Consider the following 24,011-nt stretch of genomic DNA (forward strand, 5'->3'; position numbering starts at 1 on the left):
GGAAGGGAAAGTCGGGGCGGATTCGAACTTAAACAGCAGTGTATAGAGCAATGGGAGAGACTAGGCCAATTTGATCATGCAAAGTATACGGAAAGAATACATGGAGAAGGGGACAAGCCAGGAAGGCTGCTGGCATGGCTTTGTCGTAAAGGCGAAAAGAGAGAAATGATCTGTGCAATAAAAGATGCTACAGGGGAAATGCACAGGACACAAGCCGGAGTAAACACAGTGTTTGCCAGTTTTTACAAATCTTTATACGGTCAGGGGCGGAACTCAGATAGATCGAGGTAGAGGAGGTAGAGGAAGCATTGTCAGATTTAACGCTGCCAAGCTTGACCCCAGAACACATAGAGTTACTAGATACACCATTGACGGTTGCTGAAATTCAGGAGGCTATTAAGGTGTTGCCCACCGGGAAAACGCCAGGTGCAGACGAGCTACCCAGGGAATTCAACACTGGCACCCAAGCTGTTGGAAATGTACAAGGAAGAGTTTGAGAGTGGGAAATTACTGCAGAGCCTAAGGGAATCCATAATAGTGCCCGTCTTGAAACCAGTGAAGACCCCCCCTGGAATACGGATCGTATAGGCCCCTTTCCATGATAAATACCGTCTGTAAGATCCTGAAGGCCACATTGGCACAGCCACATTGAAAAAAGCGATAGGCCAGATTGTACATTCAGATCAGACCGGGTATGTCCTGGGCAGGAACACTTCCTGGAACCTACAGCGATTATACTATGTAATCGACTGCACCAATAGTGCGCAGGAGGAATGCGCAGTGGTCTCTCTGGACACTATCAAGGCGTTTGACTCTGTCGAGTGGGATTGGTTATATGCTACATTGTGACGCTTTGGTATGGGCCCAGCCTTTCTGCGATGGGTAGAGGTGATCTATGCAGAACCACGGGCGAGGTTACGCACAGGGAAGCATGTCTCAGGCAGCTGGGAGCTTAAAAAAGGAACAAGACAGGGCTGCCCCCTGTCTCCTATGCTATTCATTCTGGCCTTGGAGCTGCTTGCAGTATTTATACGCCTAGAATATAGGGATGCAGGCATAGCGATTACAAGGGAGAGACATGTTATATCGCTCTATGCAGACAATATGCTGCTTTGCCTAAATAGACTGGAGGATAATCTGCCCCATATATTAGAAGTGCTAGACAAGTATGCAGAACTTTCAGGGATCAGGATCAGCAGGAATAAATCCAGCCTGTTTCCGTTGGAGGAAAATCAGCTCCCAGACTTGGGCATACAATGGATGCGGCAGACGTTCAGATACTTGGAACTAGACATCTGGCATGACCTCACAGACACACATACGCAGAATAAGCAGAGTGTGCAGTATGGTCTAGATAGGAGCATGGTATTATATCGATGACAGGCAGGGCAGCGTTGATTAAGATGGTGGCATTGCCGAGGTTATTGTATCACTTGACGAATATTCCATACAAAGTACCTGTGAACTTTGTTCGCAAGCTGGACACAACTATTAGAGAGTTTCTGTGGGTGGGCAGGAGATGCAGGATTGCTCTGAGGACGCTGCAGGGCAGCCATGATGAGGGAGGGATTCATGTACCCAATTTTGAAGCATATTATTTAGCGGGACTGCTACAGTTTGTTATTGGGTGGTTAGAGGAGGAGCCTACATTGGATACGCAACTACTGCACCCATGAGTTGAGCCCCTCTACCTAAAAGAGATACTGGGGGGGGGAGGACGGGCGTCAAATGGACATGCCACATTTGGTAACCCACGGAAGGAAGATGTGGAAAAGAGTGTGGAAATTGATAGGAGTAAAAGATCCCTATTCCCCACATATTCCATTGGTTGGGTTAGTAAATAGGCGTCCGGGATTGAGGGAGGCATTCAGAACCCATTGGGAAGAAAAAGGAGTAGCTACAGTAGGCGATCTAATGGAGGAAGGAAAGTTGTGGGAATTTAAGATGTTGAGAAAAGACAATTAAATTTAGAAGGGCCAGTTTCTAACATATATGTGTATGGTGAGACTAATTGAGAAGAGATGCCCTGAAGTTTGGACCGGGATAGAGACCGATGAGATGCTAGCAACCATACATGTTGTTACGAAAGGGGGCATCTAGATTATATGATTTATTGATGGGGAAGCGAGTGCAGGGGCTAACAAAGGCAAGAACAGGGTGGGAGTTAGATCTGACCAGAGGCTTCACGAATGCGGAGTGGGGCAACGCTCCCCTCTACATGAAATGGGTGTTCAGAAACGCAAGATTTAAGTTGATTCAGTTGTATGTAGCACTTATATGACACTGCATAGGATATCCCAGATCCCAGGGGCGGAACAACAGGGCTGCCCGAGGTGCTCAGCAGAAGAGGCGGGAATGTTCCATATGTTTTAGGCCTGACCTGTTATACAGATGTTCTGGACAGCGATTGTCGACAGAGCAGACGAGTGGAAATTAGGGGATGGCCGCCCGAAGCATACTTGTTAGGGATGTTCCCAAGGGGCAAAAGAGTGGGCGAATGAGGTAGGCAGGGTGGGAGTAGGGTGGGTGGGTGGATTGGTCATCCACAGCATGGGGGTAAGGAGGGTGGGGTGGTAGAGACAGTGGCGGTAGGGTGGGTGGGATTGTAGCGGGAGTGGGGGTAGGGTAGGTTGGTGGGGTAGAGAGGGTGAGGGTACAGAGAGTGGGGGTAGGGTAGGTAGGTGGGGGTAGAGAGAGTGGGGGTAGAGATAAAGGGGACGGGTGGGTGGGGGTAGGGTAGGTGGGTGGGTTTAGCATCAGTGGGGGTAGGCTGGATGGGGTAGAGGATTAGTGCAGGTGGTTGGGGGTACAAAGCAAGAGTAGGGTGGGTGGGGACAGACATAACTGTGCTAGGGTGGGTGGGTGAGGGTAGAGAGCTGGGGTGGGGTGGGCGGGTGCCTGTAAAGAAAGCAGGGGTAGGGTGGGTGGGTAGGGTTAGAGCGTGCAGGGCTAGGGTGGGTGGGGGTAGAGAGAGAGATGGTAGTGTGGGTGGGTGGGCATAGCGAGAGCAGGGGTATGATAATGTGAGTGGGTGTATGGTGAGTAGATGAGGGTAGAGAGAGTGGGCGTAGGGTGAATGGGTAGGGGTAGAGAGAGTTGTGGTAGGGTGGGTGGGGATACATAGAGCGGGGCAGGGTGTGTCTTTGGGGTTAAAGAGAGTTGGGGTAGGGTGGGTGAGTGCCTTTTGAGAGATTAGCAGTTGGTAGAGAGAGAGGTGGCAGGGTGGGTGGGGGTAGAGTTAGTTGTGGTTAGGTGGGTGTGCATAGAGAGAACAGTGGTAGGGTGAGTGGATGTAGAGAGTGGGTGTAGGGTGAGTGGGGGGCTAAAGAGAGGGGTTCAGGTGGGCAGGGGTATGATATGATATGGCATTTATAACGCGCCTATACACAAGTGTACAGAGATTGGGGGTGGGGGTACAGAGAACAGGGTTATGGTGGGTGTGTGGGGATAGAGAGAGCGGGGGTAGGGTAGGTGGGTGCCTGTAGAGATAGTCAGGGTAGGGTGTGTGTGTGTAAGAGGGCAGGGGTAGGGTGGGTGGGGGTAGAGAGAGTGGTAGTAGCTTGGGAGGGTGGGCATAGAGAGAACAACAGCATGGTGAATGGGTGTTGATAGAGAGCAGGTGGAGGGTGGATGGGAGAAGAGAGAGTGAGGGTAGCGTGGGTGTGGGTAGAGAGAGTGGTGGTAGCTTGGGTGGGTTGGCATAGAGAGAACAGCTGTAGGGTGGGTGGGAGTCGGTAGAGAGAGCAGAGGTAGGGTGAGTGGGTGGTTTAGAGAGAGTGTGGGTATGGTGGGGTAGAAACAATCACTGTAGGTTGAGGGTAGAGAGTGGGGAGGGTGGGTGGGGGTACATAGAGCAGGGGTAGGTTGGGTGTATGGGGTTAGAGAGAGTGGGGTTAGGGTGGGTGAGTGCCTGTAGAGATCAGGGGTTGTTAGAGAGAGTGGTGGTAGGGTGGATGGGGGTAGAGAGAGCTGTGATAGGGTTGGTGGGCATAGAGCAGCGGAAGGGTGGGTGGCCGTAGAGAGAGCGGGTGTAGGGTGAGTGGGGGGCCAAAGAGAGTGGGGGTAGGTTGGGAAGGGGTACAGAGAGCAGGGGCAGGGTGGGTGTGTGGGTTTAGAGAGAGCAGGGATAAGGTGGGTGCCTGTAGATAGAGTGGGGTTGGGTAGAGTTGGCAGGGGTACAGACAGCGGGTGTAGGGTGGCTGGCGGTTTATAGAGAGAGCAGGGTTAGGGCGAGTGGGTGGGCATAGAGAGAGTTGGGGTAGATAGAGTGGGGATAGGGTGGGAGTAGAGATAATCGAGCTAGTGTTGGGATAGAGGGAGAAGGGTACGGTGGGTGGGGGTAGATAGAGCAGGAGTAGGGTGGGTGTGTGGAGTTAGAGAGAGTGGGGGTAGGGTGAGTGAGTGCCTGTAGAGGGATCAGGGGTTGGTAGAGAGAGCAGTGGTAGGGTGATTGGGGGTAGAGAGAGATGTGTAATGTTGGGTGGGTGTTTATAGAGAGAGCAGTGGTAGGGTAGGTCGACATAGAGAGAGTGGGTGTCGTGTGAGTCGGCGTCAAGAGAAAGTAGGTGTAGGGTGGTTGTGTGGGGGTACAGTAATCCAGAGTAGGGTGGGTGTGTGGGGTTAGAGACAGCAGGGATAGGGTGGGTGGGTGCCTGTTGAGAGTGTGGGGGTAGGGTGGGTGGTTGGTCATAGAGAGAACAGCAGTAGGGTGGGTGTTAATAGAGAGAGCATGGATTGGGTGAGTGGGTGGGGGTAGAGAGAGGGGGGTAGGGTGTGGGTAGAGAGAATGGCAGTAGGGTGGGGGTAAAGAGAGTTAGGGTAGAGTGGCTGGGGGCAGATAGGGTGGGGTAGAGGGGGTGGGGGTAGAGAGTTATTGGGTTAGGGTCGGTGGGTGGGTGTAGAGAGAATGGGGTAAGGAAGATAGGTGTGTGTAGGGGGTGGGTAGGTTGGTGGGGTTAGAGAGATTGGGGATAGGGTGGGCTGATGGGGTAGAGAGTGGGTGTAGGGCAAGTAGGATTAGAGAGAGTGGGGATAGGCTGTGTGGGACATGAAGAGAGGATGTGGGTTGAGAGAGTGGGTGGGTGGGGGTAGAGAGTGTGGTGAGTAGGGTGGGTGGTTTTGGAGAGCAGGGGTAGGGTGGGTGTGTGGGGTTAGAGAGAGTTTGTAGAGAGAGCAGTGATTGGGTGGGTGGGCATAGAACGATCAGGGGTATGGTAGAGAGAGTGGGGGTATGATGAGTGGGTGGGTGTAGAGAGAGAAGGGTAGGGATAGTGTTTTTTTACAGTGCTTTGGTAGGGTGGGTGAGTGGGCATAGAGAGAGCAGGGGTAGGTTTGGAGGGGTGACGCAGAGAGAGTAGTTGTAGGGTGAGTGATGGGCTAGAGAGAGTGAGGGTGGGGTGGGTGGATGATGGTAGAGAGAGAGGGGAGATTTTTTTTGGGGTGCCTGTAGAGAGGGCAGGGTGGGTGGGTGTAAGAGAACAAGGGTAGGGTGGGTGGGGGTAAAGAATGGCGGTAGCGTGGGCATAGAGAGAGTGGGCTATAAAGAGTGGGGTTAGGGTCGGGATAGAGAGAGTTGAAGTAGGGTGAGGGCATAGAGAGTGGGGTTAGGGTAGGTGGGGGTCCAGAGAATAGGGGTAAGGAGGGTGTGGGTGGTAGAGAGAGGGTGGGTAGGGTGTGTGGGAGTAGAGAGAGTGGGGTAGGCAAGGTTGGTGGGGTAAGGTGGGTTGGGTAGAGAGGGTGGAGTAGAGAGGCTCGGGTTAGAGGTGGGTGTAGCGTTGTTGGGGGGGTAGAGAGGGTGTGGGTAGGGTAGATGGTTTGTGGTAGAGAGAGTGGGAATAGGGTGAGTTTGAGTTAGCGGGGTGGGGTGAGTTGTGTTAGAGAGAGTGGGGATAGAGGGACTGGGTTCAGATAGAGAGGGTGTGGTAGAGAGAGTGCGGGTAGGGTAGGTGGGTGAGAGCAGGATGGATGGGGTAGAGAGCTGGATTAGGGTTGGGTAGTGGGGGCTAGAGCGAGCAGGGGTAGGGTGGGTGGTGGTAGACAGAGCCACGGTAGGGTGGATGGGTGAAGGTAAAGAGTGGGGTAGGGGAGGTGGGTGCATATAGAGAGATCAGGGTAGCATGGGTGATGGGGGTAAAGACAGCAATGGTGGGGTGGGTGGATGGGCATAGAGATAGCAGGGGTAGTGTGGGTGGGTAGGGGAGAAGAGCCTGGGGGTAGGGTGGGTGGGGGTACAGTGAATAGGGTAGGGTGAGTGTGTGGAGTTATAGAGATTAGGGGTAGGGTGGGTTGGTGCCTGTAGAGGGAGTGGGGATAGAATGGGTGGGGTAGAGAGAGCTGTGGTAAGCTGGGTAGGTGCCCTTAGAGAGAGCAGGGGTAGGCGGTGTGGGATGACCTAGAACGGAAAGTGGGGGTAATTAGAGTGGGGGTAGGATGTGTGGGTGGGGGATAGAGTGAGTGGGAGTATGGTTGGTGAGTGGGGGTAGAGTGGGTTGGTTTATGGTGGTTTGGGGTAGAGAGGATATGGTAGAGAGAATGGGAGTTTGGGGGGTAGACAGGTTGGGGGTACTTAGTGTGGGGGTAAGGTGGGTGGGTGATTTGGGGTAGAGCGAACTGCTAGCTGCAGAACAGTGGGTGGGTATAGAAAGAGTGGGGATAGGCTGGGTTGGTGGGGTAAAGAGAGTGGGGGTAGGGTGGGTGGAGCTAGAGAGAGTGATGGCAGTGCGGGTGGGTGGGCATAGAGAGAGCATGGGTATGTAAGAGAGAGTGGGTGTATGATGAGTGGATGGCGGTAGAGAGAGAGCAGGCATACGGTGAGCGGTGGGGATACGGAGAGTAGCGGTAGGGTGGGTGGGGTAGATGGAGCAGTGGCAGGGTGTGTGGGTGGGATTATAGAGAGTGGGGGTAGTGTGGTTGAGTGCCTTTAGAGAGATCAGGGGTTGATAGAGAGAGCAGTGGTAATGTGGGTGGGGGTAGAGAGAGTGGGTGTAGGGTGAGTGGGGTGCTAGAGAGTAGGGGTTGGGTGGGCAGGGGTACAGGAAGCACGAGCTGGGTGGGTGTGTGGGGTTAGAAGGAGCGGGGGTAAGGTGGCTGGGTATTGATAGAGAGAGCAGGGGTAGGGTGAATGGGAGGGGGTAGCGAGAGTTGGGGCAGGGTGGGGGTAGAGAGAATCTTGCTAGGGTTTAGAGAGCAGTTGTAGGGTGGGTGGGGGTAGAGAGAGCTGTGGTAGGGTGTGTGGGTGTTTATAGAGAGAGCAGCGGTAGGGTGGGCTGATGTAGAGAGAACAGGTGTTGGATGAGTGGGGATCTAGAGAAAGAAGAGATAGGGTGGTCATATGGGGGTACAGAGATCCAGGGTAGCGTGGGTGTGTGGGGTTAGCGAGAGTTTGTAGAGAGAGCGGTGGTTGGGTGGATGGGCATAGAAAGAGCAGGGGTATGGTAGAGAAAGTGGGGGTAGGGTGGGTGGATGTAGAGAGAGAGGGCTAGGGATAGTGTTTTTTTTTAACAGTGCTATGGTAGAGTGGGTGAGTGGGTATACAGAGAGCAGGAGTAGGGTTGGTTGGTGGACACACAGATAGTAGGTGTAGGGTGAGTGTTTGGCTAGAGAGAGTGAGGGTAGGGTGAGTGGGTGGGGCTAGAGAGAGTGAGGATAGGCTGGGTGGTGCTAGAGAGAGTGGGGGGATGGTGGGAGGGTGGGGGTAGGATGGGATGGTAGGGGTAGAGAGAGTAGGGGTAGGCTAGGTGGTAGTACAGAGAGCCAGGAAAGGGTGTGTTTGTGAGGCTAGAGAAAGTGGGGAGTAGGGTGTGCGGGTGCCTGTAGAGAGAGCAGGGCAGGGTGAGAGAATTGTAAGGGAGCAGGGGTACGATGGGTAGGGGAAGAGAGCGGTGGTAGCGTGGGTAGGTGGACATAGAGAGAGTGGGGGTATAAAGAGGGGGTAGGGTTGGGATAGGGTTGAAAAGTGAGTAAGGTTAGGGGAGGTGGGGAACCAGAGAGTAGGGGTAGGGAGGGTGTGGGTGCTAGAGAGAGTGAGGGTAGGATGGGTGGGAGTAGAGAGAGTCGGGGTAGGGAAGGTTGGTGGGGTAAGCTGGGTGGGGGTAGAGAGGGTGGGGGTAGATGGGATGGGTGTAGTGTGGGTGGGGGTTGAGATAGTGGGGGTAGGGTAGGTGGCTAGGGGCAGGGTGGATAGGGTAGAGAGTGCTGGATTAGGGTGGATGGTTGGGGTAGAGTGAGCAGGAGTAGGGTGGAAATGGGTAGACAGAGCCACGGTAGGGTGGGTGCGTGGAGGTAAAGAGAGTTGGGGTAGGGGAGGTGGGTGCCTTTAGAGAGAGCGGGGGTACTGTGGGTGGGGATATAGAGAGCAGGGGTATTGTGGGTGGGTGGGAATAGAGAGAGCAGGGGTAGGGTTGGTGGTGGGTGTAGAGATAGCAAGGGTAGGGTGGGTGGGAGTAGGCAGAGCAGGGTAGTGTGGGTTGGTGGATGTAGAGTGAGTGGGTGCAGGTGGGGTTAGAGAGAGTGGGGGCAGGGTGGGAAAGGTTGAGTAGAGAGAGCAGGTGTAGGGTGGGCCGGTGGGGCTAGAGAGAGCTGGGATAAAGTGGTTGGGGATTGAGAGACCAGGGCTTGATAGAGAGAGCCGGGGTAGGGTGGGTGGGTGCAGATAGCCAGAGCAGGGTTAGGGTGGATGAGTGGGATAAGAGAGAGCAGGGATATGGTGAATGGGGTAGAGAGAGCAGCGGTAGGGTGGGAGGAGGTAGAGAGAGTGGGGGTAGGCTGGGGGTAGAGAGAGTGAAGGTAGAGTAGTGTGAAGAGAGTGGGCGAGGGTGGTTGGGGCTAGGGAAAGTGGGTTAGGGTTCACAGAATGGTTAGGGTGGGTGTAGAGAGAGTGGGTGTTGGGTGGGTTGAGGTAGAGTAGGGGGGGTTTATAGAGAGTGGGGGTAGGTTCGGTGGGTTGGGGTAGAGAGGGTGGGTGTGGTTTGAGAGACTGTGGGTAGGGTGGATGTAGAGATAGTTGGGGTTAGGGGGTCCCTCTGGTGCAGTGCCTGCCCCCCCTCTCACAATAGCTCTGGGACCTGCAAAGGAAACTGCCTCCAGTGAGCCAGGATTTGGAAGGCAGATGGGGAGGGGCATTGATGCAGCAAGGGAAGGGCCAATCACCCCCTGTACCTGGGTTTAGAAGTTGCAGATGCCCTTGTTGAAATGTCCCAGAGCAGCAAACAGCTGTTTCTAATGGGGTGAATGACCTTCACACTTAGCTGACAGCATCAACAATTGCGCAAATGAATGCTGTCCTTCCTTCGAGAATGCTTTTCAGTTCATCTATTCACACCTCCAGACAATCACATGAAACTTAATTGAAAACAGCCCATTCAGTCATGCTGCGTCATATCCCTGAATTCCCATCACACGATTAGAATCAATTATCTCCATTCTGTCCTTTCCGTTTTGAAGTGAAGAAAGCTAACAAAGGGCCAACTCAAGCATATCCCCTCCACCATAATGGAATGGCAACGGAAAGCACATCCACACAGCTTTAATGATAAAGCAGTAGAAAAAATGTTGGGTGGCAAAATTTAAGCAGGATAAAGATTACATTGTCTTACCTCATGCTGGAGCCACTGATCAGCACTCGAACACACCCTCACATCATGCCTGCTCCCACAGGACAGAAAAATCCTGCTTTCAACACAACTTCACAGCTAGGCAAAAAACAACAACAAAGGCAGCTTGCCTGCTTCTTAAATCAGTGGCTTGCCTGTCTGCCTCAGTCTGGTCTGCCAACAGATCACTCCGCTTGGACTTTAAACATAGTCCGACAGGAGTTCATCTTACAAAAAGCATTGCTGCATACAAATGAAAACCTAATGTACATCTAGTTAAGGGCAGTCATTTTGCTCCTACTTCGGTAGCACGCACAGCTTCCCGGCAACAGTCCTGCATCTGAAAGCGAGAGGGTCAAGGCCCATCTGGTGATTCAGCCATTTCATAGACAAGCATCGGCAAGTTGCCAGGCCAACGCCATACACTGCTCCCGAACTTCCCTTTCTCCTTTTTTTTTTCTTTTTAAATACATTTACAGTACCAATGGTTTAGCGATCGGGTGGCTTATGCCACCAAAGCGCCAAAACCAATCAGTTCTGAAGTGCACCTGACACACATGCAACCCAGAGATCAGATGATTTTAATATCTAATAGTTTTCTCAATCATAGTTTTTTGTTTTAAGCAAGCTTTGCATTGATTGATTTTAGTATTTCTCTGAATGGTTTTTAATGCTTGAGTGCATAGCATATAAAGATCCATTTGACTAGTCACTGTTTTACCTTCTCTTTTCAACCCTTTAATGCAGATCAGTGCAATGATTTTGGAAGGATCAAAGGGTTTGGTACAAGAAGGACTTAAGAAGGGTTTGCTCGGGGCACTTTCTGGAGAAGACGAACATGGTGGCAGTGACGCTTTTGTGGCTGTTCATGGTGAAAGGTGCACATTAACAGAGTTGTGTGAAATGGAAAAGCAGTTACCTTTGATGAATGGAAAACAGAGACACATTTTGAAAGTAGCAAATACACAAACAATCTCGACGAACGAGCTGGACCTGCTTTCATTCATGGCAGAAAATGACACAGACAAGGCCACACTGGTCCACCTGATGGGACAGAAGTACCTAGTGCCACCAAACTGCAGTTTCCTGTTGTCGGATATTTCCCGCATGCAGCCTCTTTTAGATTGTAAGTTGTATTTTTACAAGCCTCTCTAACACATTTACTGGCATATTTGAATGAAAATGTTCTGGGTTTGGGACATGTTACAAACATGATAAAAGGAAGGAAGGGTATCCACTAGACGTGGACCCCTCGCGTCCCCTGCACACTCAAGGTACTGTCGATAGACAGTCAATAAATATGATTTTCTAGAAATAATTCTGTGTAATAGTATATGTCAATCTGTTTAAGCAAAAGTATTTAGCATTTAGCAGATAATTCTCAGAGTTATTAATTCAGTAATCCAGTGTATTTTAGGTATGTCTACACTTGAGAGATTTAAAGGTAAAATTAAAAGGTAATGTTTCCGCACACAGCAGCTGTCTAATAATTGATAGTCTTCACAATAGTTTAAAGGAAACAAATATTTCTTTTATCACAAACATTATTCCGTTGGTGATTATAAATGTACATGTATTCACGTACATCAAGTTAAATCAACTCCAAATAAATTTTGTATAATGCAAAATTGTATAACTGTGTAACAGTCTCTGTTATTTTTCACAGATAACGGTACATAACATTCTCAACGCGTTTCGTGAAAATTCCCTTCATCAGGAGTAGTAATAAAGATTTTCTCCAAGTCTATTCATCTCCATAGACATTCTTCTTTTTCTAAACTTCTCTGTTGAGTTTTCAGGATATCTATAAGAGAGATCATATTTCTCAGAATCTAACTTATTCACATTATACCAGTATTTCTTTTAAATTGGGTCTACCATACATTATGCTGGTTCATACCTTGCATAGGTGCCCCGAGGTTGGTTCTAGTGCTGTATTCACAGCCTTGGTTCAGAATTGGTTCCAAATGTTGGTCTAGGAAAGTGAATCACCTATAATTTAAAAATGAGTCTATTTAGAATGGAAGCCATGTGTGAGAGGTTTGTGGTCTATATAACATCTGGGGGAATGAAAGGGGATGAAGAAAAAAAAGGTACCTTAGAGCTCTGTTTGAATTGGATTCCTGTGAGGAAGCTTGGATAACCTTGAGTAGCACGGGTTACCAAAAGATTCTGGTGGTGTCACATTAAATGTGGCTGGTAAGAGAAAAACATAACAAAATGGTTCTAGTTCTCTGAGTACTTAAGAATAGAGTTATGTGTTAGGTTAGCTCATATTAAGAGAGGCAGCTTACCTGCCATCAAGTGATTCCCAGAGGTCTAATAGAAGTTAAGGATGCCCATAGGTAGATCACTCTTTTGTCCAAACACTCCTATTGGTGGAGAGATAAAGTAATATGGAATGTTTAAGGCCATCAGTTAATATATTTTTTTATTTTTTTATTGTAACATTTAGTTGTTTACACAACTTTAATTACAAACATACAAAACTGTTCAATCCTCTTCGTTTAGCCAAGAGAAACAGCTATATCATCTGATCAAGATGGATCTGTTTGAAGAACATTTTCCAAAAAGTCTACTAAGGCACATATGAATCTCACGTTATTTCCAACTATAGATGTATGCCACCAGACTTTAGGATTATGATGTAATAATGTCAGATGGTGAAGAAAGAATGTACGCTGGATACATACATTACTGCATTCAGTAATTAAATGCTTTAAGGATTCTGGTTCACTCTTGCAGAACCTGCATTTATTATCTGTTGCTTCTTTGAAATGTCTCTGCCACATCATCTCCTTAGTTTTATAGATGTTGAGCCGTAATTTCAAGAATTTATTACGATGATATCTGGATGGGAACTTTTCTAAATACTTAGGTAGTTTATCTAGTTTGTTGCATGTTATACCCAGATTAAGTGCAGAAGGCATGGAATCACGTGTTTCCGTGTTTTTTATCCAATGCCATTGTCTGAGCTTTTTTTTTGCAATTTGCGGCATATTTATGACAGTTTCCCAAGCAACGTCAGTAGTTTTTAGAATCTTATGTATTTTCATGGCCCGAATTTCCAGAACTCCGGTGTATGGATTGTTGGCTGACTCCTTTAAAATTTCATAGGCAGGAGCAACGGTACTGAGGTTCATTTTTCGTAGTAAGGCAATTGATTTCCATTGGATTAGTACATTTAAAGGTTCCATGCCTAATTCATATCGTATTATTACAATGGAAACATAGGATGGTAATCCCAAAACTCCCCTCCAGAACTGACCCTCTAAAATCGGCCAGATCCGATTATCCAAATTTAATCCAGCTTCCGCTCCATATGTTATCGCCGGTATAACTTTTTGCCGATAAAATGTCATTATCGGAATGAAGGTGAATTTATCATATTCATTATGTAACCGTTTTCCCTGCAGTGTAAAGGATGCCATCCGATGCTTCAAATCAATTATCCAGTCTTGTTCTCTTATGGATTGATTGATCTGGATCCCAAGATACCGTATCCTTGAGACGGCATCAATTTTTTCACCATTCACTGACCACCCAAATCTTTTCAGGGCTCTTTTTTGACTTGTGCCAAAAGCTACAATTTTTGATTTTGCAGCATTAATTTCAAGATCGTTGACTTGTAGGTAGATGACCAATGCATTCAGGAGCCGTTGAAGCCCAATCTCAGTTTGGTCGACTAATATAATATCATCGGCATATAAGGCCCAACTTATCATTTGATGGTTCAATTTTGGTGGAAAACAGCGGATGTTCTGGAAAGCTGCTGGCAGGTCAGCAATGTAAAGCTTAAACAGTAACGCTGCTAGCGGGCATCCTTGTTTAACTCCATGGATTGTTGGAACTTCTTTTGTCAGGCTACCACTGTTGTTAGTGCAAACATTTATTGAAGTTTCTTCATGTAAAGCCATTAAAGGCTCCAGTAAAGTTGGGGGGCAAGCCCATGTTATTAATTTGTTCCACAATTTTATGCGGTTTATTCGGTCAAAGGCTTGACGCATGTCTATAAATGCTACAAAGAGTTTCTTCTTTGTCTTTAAGGTTTCCAACTTCAACAGATTCACAATTAGAAGATTAACTTCTGTTCCAACTTCTTTAGTAAAACCGGTTTGGCGGACATCTAATAGATTTTTGTTTACCGCCCAAGCTGTAATTTTTTGTTGTAAGCAAGTCGCAAAGATTTTCCCTATTATGTCCAAGAGGGCAATAGGCCGATAGTTGGCAGGATTTTCCCTATTGCCCTTCTTGAAAATAGGCACAATGACAGCCGACTTCCATGAATTGGGTATACATTTGGACACTGATATTACTTCAAATAAATCCGCTATACATTCAGCCCATAACTCCTTTTTTTCTTTTATCATAACATTCGTTAACCCATCAAGGCCTGCAGCACGCGAGTTCTTAAGCTGCTTTATAAGTGTAAGGAGTTGGGTTCACATACATCCCATGGCTCCACGGATTGCGTAAACTTTATTATGTCATAGGTTGATGTGCCAGCAAATATTTTTCTGTAGTGATCTTCCCATGTTGCCATGGATATACCATTGACCAGAATTGCTTCTTTGGAATTATTCGTATTTAGAATTTTCCATATGTCTCTTGATTTACGTTGGATTATCAAACCGAGCATCAATTCCGCACGTTCTTGATCTCTAAGTATTTTGAACGACTTGAGCCAATTTCGATATTTCATTTTGCATTTTGTGATAGCTCTTTTTGTTTCACTCATTGTGCTATCTTTCTTTTTTAATTGCCTGATGGTCTTATGCATTTGTTTTTTTTGCTGATTGACCTGAATGCTGAAGGCATATTTAGGTTGTTGGTGGTGGGACTGTGATGTTGTTTTTTTCGTACATATTTGTTGTAATAATGGGGCGTAATTTATTTTTACAGCGGCAGTTGTTTGCTCATTTTTTAGTCGGTTTCTCAACTGGCAGATATGATCTTTAATTCGCAGACGATTCCTGCCTTCATTTGCTTCTACAGGACAGTTGTAATTGTGCAGAGTGTGAATCCGCTCTATTGCACAAGTTAATTCCAAAATGCTATGGTCGCTGTTGTCAGTCTTATGTACTGCCATTGTATTTACTTTTGGCCAGAAAGACGAGGATATCCAGAAGTAATCTAATGTTTTATGAGTGTTTTCTCGGTGCCAAGTAGGTCGTGGTGGAATATCTCCATAAATGTGTCAGTTTACCAACTCACAACTTCTCGCTTTCATCGCTTTCCTCATTTGTCGCCCTTTGTATGTGTCCAGCTTGTTTCCGCCACGGTTCTTGAAGAAGTGTTGAACCAGGAGAAGTTGAAGTCTCCGCAGATTAATATTTATACGTTTCCGAATAGTGTTAAGTATGGATCAATTATGCCTGTCACTGCTTTGATGAAACTCACCGTCGAAATCATTGCTGGGTTCCAGTATGGATTAATCACCAATAAGTGTGAAGTCTGATTTGTATTGGCTGACATCAGCTGTAACAGTGAGCCTTGTACAAAAATATTTGGCGTATAAGTTTGGACAATCTCCCAACCAAAGGCGTTATTTACCATTGTGATTAGACCAGAAAAAGGTCTTCCACAATGATTTTTTTTTGCTTTGTTTAGCACAATGGTATACCCGTCCTTTATTGGGATTTCTCTCAGCCACGTCTCCTGTAGACAGATTATAAAGTTATTTACCTGCGAGATTGGAAATTCTTGAAATAAATGGGTAAATCCTCTCGTATTCCAAGATAGTATTCCGCATGTTTCCGTCCCTATGGTTAATGATGGTTACGCTTGATGGACTTTGTTGGCGTCAACTCTTCTTGAGATTTCAGATGAGTCTTTCAAAGTATAGATCGTTGGAGACCAAGAGGCTCTTTCAGAGAAGTGCGTCCTCAAATCATCACGTCTATGTTCATTTGAAGAAGTTTGTTCTGTTGATTTGGAAACTTGTTTCACACTTCTCTTAGATTGTATTTCGAAACCATACGATAGGAGTTCATCCTTTGCCGCTAAAAGCGTTCTTTCCACAGCGGATGATCTAATGTGTAGAAAGACACTGTCAGTGGACTTTTCAGAGATATATTCTACAATCAGAATATCTTCTGTAGTTATTGTGCGTAAGGACGAATATTGTGAAGTAATCTCATCACATTACGTCTGTTTAAATTCACTTCATTTTCTTCAGGGAACAAATTTTCCACTCTGATTTTCCATGATTTATGATTTCTCTCTATCTGGTGTTTTTCATGATCTTTAGTTTTCATTGGTTGATGTTTACTTAATTGAGCTGCAGTCATTCTAGGATTCAGATTTGTTGCTGACTTCCAGCTCCTGTTTCTTGTAGACAACTTTGACTTTGCGGTAGGTTCTTTCAAAGACATGCTTTGTTCATCATGAACTGACAACAGCATGGGTACTCTATCTGCATTCAGCCACTTTGTATTTATTTGTTTAGTCAATCTCGCCTGAGAGGTAAGATCACGACTTCTTGATGGCCTTTCTCCAGCACTTGTTTCTTCATGTGAGGAGGATGAAACTTCTGACTCGATTGAATAAGTCGATAGGTTTTCCCCTGTTTGTTGAGTATCAGAGTCTAACCTTGCCCGTTTTTTAGGATTCTGCCTTTGGTTCAAACAGGGCTTTGCACTCTTAGGCTGAGATTGCAACTCCAACAGTTGTGCCTTTGTTCAGTTGTCTGTCGGTTGTCCTTGTGGAGTGCGTTAGAATAGGCTAAGCTTATGTGGGGTTGACAAGTTTCTAACAAATTGTTTGACTTGTGAGGAGGACTTTTTTTGGACTTATTTCTTACTTTGTTTGAAGCAGGTTGTTGTTTTGTTGCAGTCATCTTCGCTGTTGTGACCTTGCAAGTGGGCAGATTCTTTGCCGCACCAGTGAAGATATCAAAGGTCATCTTCTTCACAGTGACGGCTGTTACATCTGATATGGCACTAGATTTTTCAGGGTCTTGTGTCTGGCCATTTTCGGCAATGGTGTTTGTTGTACATACTAGCCCACTGGATTCGACTGAAGGCATCACAGGTACAGCCAGCAAGCTTTCCTGCTTGTCCGATGGATCCAGACTGTTTGCCTGTGTTGCACTTACCACTAATGTAGTAGGCTTTATTGACTGAGCGGCCGTTCCTGAAGATTGCATTTGTTCTAGACTATGGCAATTTGGATGTAGATGGGCTCTATTTTCTTTTCCAACAGTATCAACATTGTGTGCTACGTGGATCCCATCACCTTTTGTATGTATGTTGTGTCTCAGCCATTTCATACATTCTAATATTGCTGACATTAGAGTAGAATTTTCTGCCTGTGCACTTGTCGCCAGATCACCAAGGCGATATTGCCATTGTGAGGAGATCTCCGATTCTCTTTCTAATCTTTGTTGTAGAGCACTGTTTAAATGTGTCATTGCGTCTACTTTAGTGATTACGTTGTTAATTTGAGTCCCTTGATCTTTTATGGAGTCATTTAAACTTTCGTATAACTTCACGAAAGGAATGAGCGCTAGGGAGGTTGCAGCTAGGACGATATTGTGTATTTGGATGCCGGCAGCCACCGACAGGTTGATTTTGTTCAATTGCTCTTGTGCTAGTTTATCAAATCTGATTGTGAATGCACTTCTGATCGATGATCATCTAATGTGGCATATTTTCAACTTCCATTACGTCCTTATTTGTATTTTTAGGCCACATTACACCATGTATCTGGGGGAAATTGTCATCCATGGAAAAAGAACTCGACTTTGTTGGAGTTAACAGTACTCCATTTTGTGAATTAATTTGAGACAGCCTCATTTGCTCTTCAGTAGACCGTCTTGCCATATCAGTTTTCTCACGTCCACTTCGTACTGACTTTACCAGGTTGTCACATGGTGAATGAACAAAGCTTTGTACTAGCTTTTCTTTAATGGACAGGAAGTCAGCCGTCAGCCTCTCAGTGAGAGGAGCCTCCCGACCTACCAGGTCAAGTATTCTTGGTGACTGACTGGATGGAGTATGAGACTGTAGACCTTTTAATGTCTACGGGCATAATGACGCTATGGTCATATTCTGAGTCTGAGGCCCTCGCAAACTGTTTAGTATGCTGTCATTATTTGAGAGTATCATAGACGTATTACAGGGCAGAGTGAATCTTTCGCCGGTCCCTTTTGAGGCTTTATATTCACTATTTGATTTCTCCACACAAAAGTTTGTCTTTATAGTTGCTTTACGTTGTACATCCACCACATTATTGTCTCGTGTTTTATTAGAATTGTTTGAAGACTGCCCAATCTCATCTTGAACAATTGGAGGCATGAACACAAGGTTTGAAATGTTCGAGTTATCAGAAGATACTTGTAATTGTAGTAACTCTATGTCAGTTACATCAAAGGGGGATTGACATGATGCAGAATTTACTTCAATCAAATTCGTCTCCACAGATGTCAAGGATAGAGCAGCTGCAGGAATTAACGTCAGTGGAGATATACGGTTGCCATTTGTTGTATTAGCATTCAGCCCTGTATTTTCTTTTACGCTGGTACTCTCGTAGGCAAATGCGTTTTTGTTAAACGCTAAGGAAAGCGGTACGGCATCTGACTGAGAAGCCAGACACTCCAGTGGGTACACAATTTTTACTGAACTCAGACACGCGCCGGCAACCGGCTTGAGTCTGAGGTGTGTGAGTAGCTTTTCTTTCTCAATGGCCGCCAATGTCAATTTCAAAAGCGATGACACCGTACCTGTCACTGTACACTCATCCAGTATATTATTAGGCAGTAAAGACATTATTGACGGTTCAACGCTTACCTTCGTACTTCCTCCACTCACCACTGATGAAGCAAAATCAAGAGTACCAGCCATCGCTTGAGACGAGGGAATTGCGGTGGATGGGGAAGGGGATAAAGCGAGGGAACCCTGGCGCACAGACTCGAGTTGATTTTTCTGTTTGAGCCGAGTCTGTGGGGCCATCGCACGAATGTCACTACGGCTGCTCATACGGCCGTTCCTATAAGTGCCACCCTTTATTGTAAGATGTATTTTTACGTAAAACCGTATATCTAGGTGTGGTCTAGGGTGGACTTAAACTCTCCTTGGGACTCCGTGCAGCGCTCTGCGCACGCATACACCTTTAAGGTGGAGTCAGCAAAAGGAGAAGTCTCAGTTAGCACAACAATTGGCCACGGGAGAAAGCAGACCGTAGCACGTCGCTGCAGCTCCTCTTTCACACAGATATCTAAATATGTACAAGGGGTTACCTGCTTGAGGCTGGGAATAGGTGGAGTAGCACTTGCAACCTGCAGCAAGCAGCAAACAGCCAAACAGCAGGAAATTCGCACTCGCCCTTTACGCGGTCGCAAGGGTTGCCGGGGTCCAGTTTTATATCCGCACTTCCTGAGTGGGCAGAGCTACCAGGGTGGGCGGGGCTTCAACCCGCGATGCGGCGGTTCTCTTACTCGCGTTTAGACTACCTCATAGAGCGAGGGACGCGAGGAGCACACGCTGAGTCAATTGTGCAGACAACGTCTTCCAAAAGGCTAGTAGGTCCACGACACAGCGCAGCACAGCCAAACAGCAGGAAATTCGCACTTGCCCTTTACGCGGTCGGGCTTCACGTCGCAAGGGTTGCCGGGGTCCAGTTTTATATCCGCACTTCCTGAGTGGGCGGAGCTACCAGGGTCGGCGGGGCTTCAACCCGCGATGCGGTGGTTCTCTTACTCGTGTTTAGACTACCTCATAGAGCGAGGGACGCGAGGAGCACACGCTGAGTCAATTGTGCAGACAACGTCTTCCAAAAGGCTTGTAGGTCCACAACACAGCACAGCACAGCCAAACAGCAGGAAATTCACACTCGCCCTTTACGCGGTCGGGCTTCACCTTAAATAAGCTGATTTAAGAGGCCATCAGTTGGCCATCTAGAGGATAACTGTAAAGTCTTACCTTTTAAAAAAAAAGTTGAAATATGGAAGTGAAATGGAGGATCCTGCTCGAGTATCCATACGGACAGAAATGATGCTGTAACTAACGCTCGAAACGCGAGCGCTAAAATAGCGTTCAGCGTTGTGTGCGCGATGACGTCAGCAGCGTGGTGACATCACATGTAAACATGTGACATCACGCCGCAATCTTTTCGTGTAGTGTTCTCACGCCCGGAGGCGCGGGTATATTCAAGATAAAATTTAATGGCAGATACATCCAGATAAGGATGTATTTTCAAGTTGTTTTCAAGTTACATCTTTCCTTTGCAGTACTAATGATGTTTAATGGGTAGCCTCTCTCTAGGTATTTATTTGTCATAGTGTCCATTTCAATTGTAAGTGTTGATTCAACTGAGGTAATTCTTTTGGCTCTCAAGAACTGGCTGTAAGGTAAATTATTTTTTAAGTGTCTGGGGTGATGACTCTGGTAATGTAAGCAATTGTTCACATCAGTAGGTTTTGTGAATAGATTTGTGATAATTTCTCCTTCCTTCAGTTCCAGTTCGACATCAAGATAGTGGATTTTTGGATTTCCTAACTCCATAGTAAAACTTAATTCTATCATTCACTGTGTGAGGCTACCCATTAAACATCATTAGTGCTGCAAAGGAAAGATGTAACTTGAAAACAAGAGAACAACTTCTCCATAACAACCAGAACACAAGGAGATACCATTCCTGTATACCCTGAAATACTCGAGTCAAAGTCATCATATCACTCGCTTAATAAGGGAAAACTGGAGGATTATACAGATGGATCCCTATCTGCAGAAACTATTTCCTGAACCACCGTTAATCGCCTACAAAAGAGGAAGACATTTCCGGGACCAATTGGTCAGAGCAGAACGCACCCCAATACAACAACAACGAATACTACACACCAAAAAACCTGGAACTTTTCCATGCCTACACTGCAGTAATTGCAACAACATCACTAAAGGTGACTACATAAGACACCCAAGAACAGGTGCCAAGATTAAACTAAAACATTTTGCCACCTGTGACTCAGAGTCGGTAATCTATGCACTGAGTTGCCCATGCGGGATTTACTATGTGGGACAGACAAGAAGGAAAATGAAAGAAAGGTGCAATGAACACAAAAGTAACATCAGGACAAAGAATGAACGATCATCTGTAGCGCGACATTTCACTGAGAACAGACACACAGTAGCACAATTACGCTTCCAGATACTAGAGGTCATCTCAAAAGCACCAAGAGGTGGCAATCATGCCAAAAGGTTGGATCAACGCGAACTGTACTGGATTGACAAACTTGACAGTATGAATCCCTATGGTATGAACGAGGACTTTCACTTAAGAGCCTTCTTATAACCTATCTCCAGAATACACACAGCCACTTATATCTTGAATAAGATAGACTTAACAGAGAATCGCTCCTGCAGTAGCCCTTGGTCCACTAGTTATGGGGCCTGACAATTGGTTCTAGATTGACAAGGTGTATTGAACTAACGATAAATGACTGTCATTACATGTTGATCAGTTGGATCGATATGAACGAGGACTTCTACCCAGGAGCCTTCATATAACCTATCTTCAGAGCACACACAGCTATTTACATTTTGAATAGGATAGACTTTATAGAGATTTGCTCCTATAGTAGGCCTGGGTCCACTAAATATGGGTTAAGACAATTGGTTTGAGATTAGCAAGGCGTATTGAGCTTAGGACAAATGACTGTCATTACATGATAATGAGATGGATGAAATATGCCTAAAGTAATAAGAATCAGTACACTGAATTTGTGACAAAGTTCATCTGATGAGATTGGCCCTCATTACGACCCTGGCGGAAAGTAACTGACCTGACCGCCATAGCGTAAATAGCGTTTCCGCCATTGCACGACGTAGTAAAGTGCGGCTAATTCTGACCCATCGGGCACGAGCACTACGCCATGGCGGAAGTGCAAAGTCCGCGATGGCGGAAATGTCCCCAAAACGCCCCTCACCGCCGTCGTACGGCGCCCTAGGTGCAATTCCGCCACCCATCATAGCGGTCACCGTAATGAGCGGTAATCGCAAAATACGGTGACCGTAAATATACGGAAACGGAAGTAAAAACATGGGCCCGGAACTGGAAACAGCACGCCGTACACCTATAAAATCAGAATCCCAACACAACCATTAAAAATCCTACCCTGAGACACATCCCAACCCGTTAGCCACCCTAGTGAAAACAATAAAAATGGGAAAAGTTGCGAAAAAAGCGTGCAACCGCAAGCGGCAGGTCCACTTCTCCCATGAGGAACTCACCGTGCTCACAGAGACCCTCCAGGAGAATGCTGCCGTCGTCTTCTCGACGCAAATGACCAGGACGGCACTTGCGAACAAGAAGGCCATATGGGCCCTAGTGGCACAGCGGGTAAGTGCGGTGGGGACCGCACCCCGCAACCCACAGCAATGCAGAAAGCGATGGGACGACTTGCGGATACGCGTACGGAGCATACTATCAGCCAACCGTAACATTGCCACAGCTACCGGGGGAGGATCGGAATCACCCATCAAGTTGACCCCCTGGGAAGAAATCTGTGCCTCCACCATTGGAATGGAGAGTATAGAGGGAGTCGGAGGGATGGAGAAAGGAGTGCAGACATCCGAAGAATCAGGTAGGTGGGCCAAATAAAACAATGCTAAATCCACAATGTCCAATCATGTGAAGTACCATGTGTCCACATAGTGCAACAGAAACACATGTCCAGGAGAACGTCCACATACATTGGCCTGATAGCGCACTTTAAAAGTCACATTAAATACATAAATAATTAAAAATCCTAAAAACACCCTCTACACGTGCAGCATGCACACCCTAACTGCAGGCTGCAAAACAACTGCATCCTCAATCCACACAAAAATGAAACCACCTCCAAGGCCCTGACCCAAATCACCCTCAGGTACCACCCCAATGCATGTGATACATTGCCATTCCAATTTCCACAGACCCATAAATAACGCTCGCCCTCCTTTACTCCAACACAGGGTCCGATTCAAACGACGAGCTTCAGGACACCCCTACCAGCACACCTGCAAAGAGGGCCAAGACCAACGGCCAAAGACCCTCCACATCAGCTGCACGGATCAGGACACGGCAGCAGCACAAATCAAGTGGCAGCACACAGGAGGGGACTTCAACAGGCACCCCAGCAGCCAGCATGCCCACAACAGCAGCACCACAGGTCCCCCCAATGGATGCCACAGAAGGCACTGCTTCTGGTGGCAGCAGCACCATAGGTGACACTGCATTAATGGCAGCATGCTCCGACACAGAAAACGGTGCTGTCGATGTAGGATCCATCCATGACCTGTCTCAATCCCCCTGTTTGTTTCATCCCGTACACCATGAGGATACCACGCAGGGGCACCCACAAGACGACGACTGGCCATCCCCCACAAGCCCTGTGGCAAGGCAACATGAGGTGATCAGCCCCTCTGTGACACCACTGCAAATGGGCATGGCCCAGCAGAGGCAACAGTCCCTCGACCAGGTGATCGTGCAACAGCAGCAACTGGCCACGCTCCTCAAGGAGCATTTTGATGAATGTGGGGGTACTAAGGCAGCCATAGAAACATCTACTGAGACACTTAGGGCAGAAATGGAGAGAAGTACAGAGACACTAAGGGCACAAATGGAGAGAAGCACCGAGAGCCTGAGGGTACAAATGGAGAGAAGCACCGAGAGCCTGAGGGTACAAATGGAGAGAAGCACCGAGAGCCTGAGGGGGGAACTGCATGCGACGTCCAAAGACGTATGGGCTGAACTTGCCGCTGTGCGCCGTGTGCTCACTGAGCTCTCACAAACCCTTAGGGACATGCATGGACGTGAGCAGGCAGAGACATCATCCGTTGCAAGTTCCGTCCAGGGCAGCCCCCAACGTAGATCTGGGAGGAACCTGCGCTCCACAGGCAGGGGTGCCCCTGATACCCGGAGAGGGGGCTTGCAATAGTGTCTGCCCACTGACAATGAGCATCTTTGGACACTGGTGTTCGGGGGGGAGGTAGGAGGGTGGAGGGGGTGTGTTGGGCTTTCTTGGGTGGCGGGTCGATGGGGTGTGTAACATAATTTCACATATGCTATAAACATTTCACAATCATCCAATGAGATGTGTGGACATTGATCTTTGTGTACGAGGCCTCTATAGGCGTACAGTCCATATTGTGCATGTTCCAGACACACACAGTGCCACAAGTCCCGTGTCCATGTATCAGCCACCAGGCGTGAGTGCTAGAAGCATGAATCTATGATAATCTGACGAATTTCACGGCCCTCCTGTGCCTCGCGGACTCCTTGAGGTGCTGCCACATCCCCACCCTCATCATGACCATCTTCAGGTGCTTGCAGTTCTGCGTCAGGGGGCATGGGCACATTTCTACGTACGCACATGTTGTGTAGCATGACACATGCCATGACCATCTTTGCAATCTTCTCATGGCGGTACAGGAGTGCCCCGCC

At 47.3% G+C, this 24,011-nt stretch overlaps 1 protein-coding gene across 1 annotated transcript in view; it reads left to right on the forward strand.

Annotated features, from left to right (window-relative positions):
- METTL4 (methyltransferase 4, N6-adenosine) overlaps positions 1-24,011 on the forward strand; it is a 331,121-nt gene that overhangs the window by 168,421 nt on the left and 138,689 nt on the right. The window contains exon 3 of the mRNA XM_069620861.1: positions 10,338-10,716. Within this exon, the coding sequence (XP_069476962.1) occupies positions 10,338-10,716 (379 nt within the window). The remainder of the gene's footprint in view (positions 1-10,337; positions 10,717-24,011) is intronic.

This window comes from Ambystoma mexicanum, chromosome 5q (genome assembly GCF_040938575.1).
Source record: "Ambystoma mexicanum isolate Mex_15411 chromosome 5q, UKY_AmexF1_1, whole genome shotgun sequence".
Lineage (NCBI taxonomy): Eukaryota > Metazoa > Chordata > Amphibia > Caudata > Ambystomatidae > Ambystoma > Ambystoma mexicanum.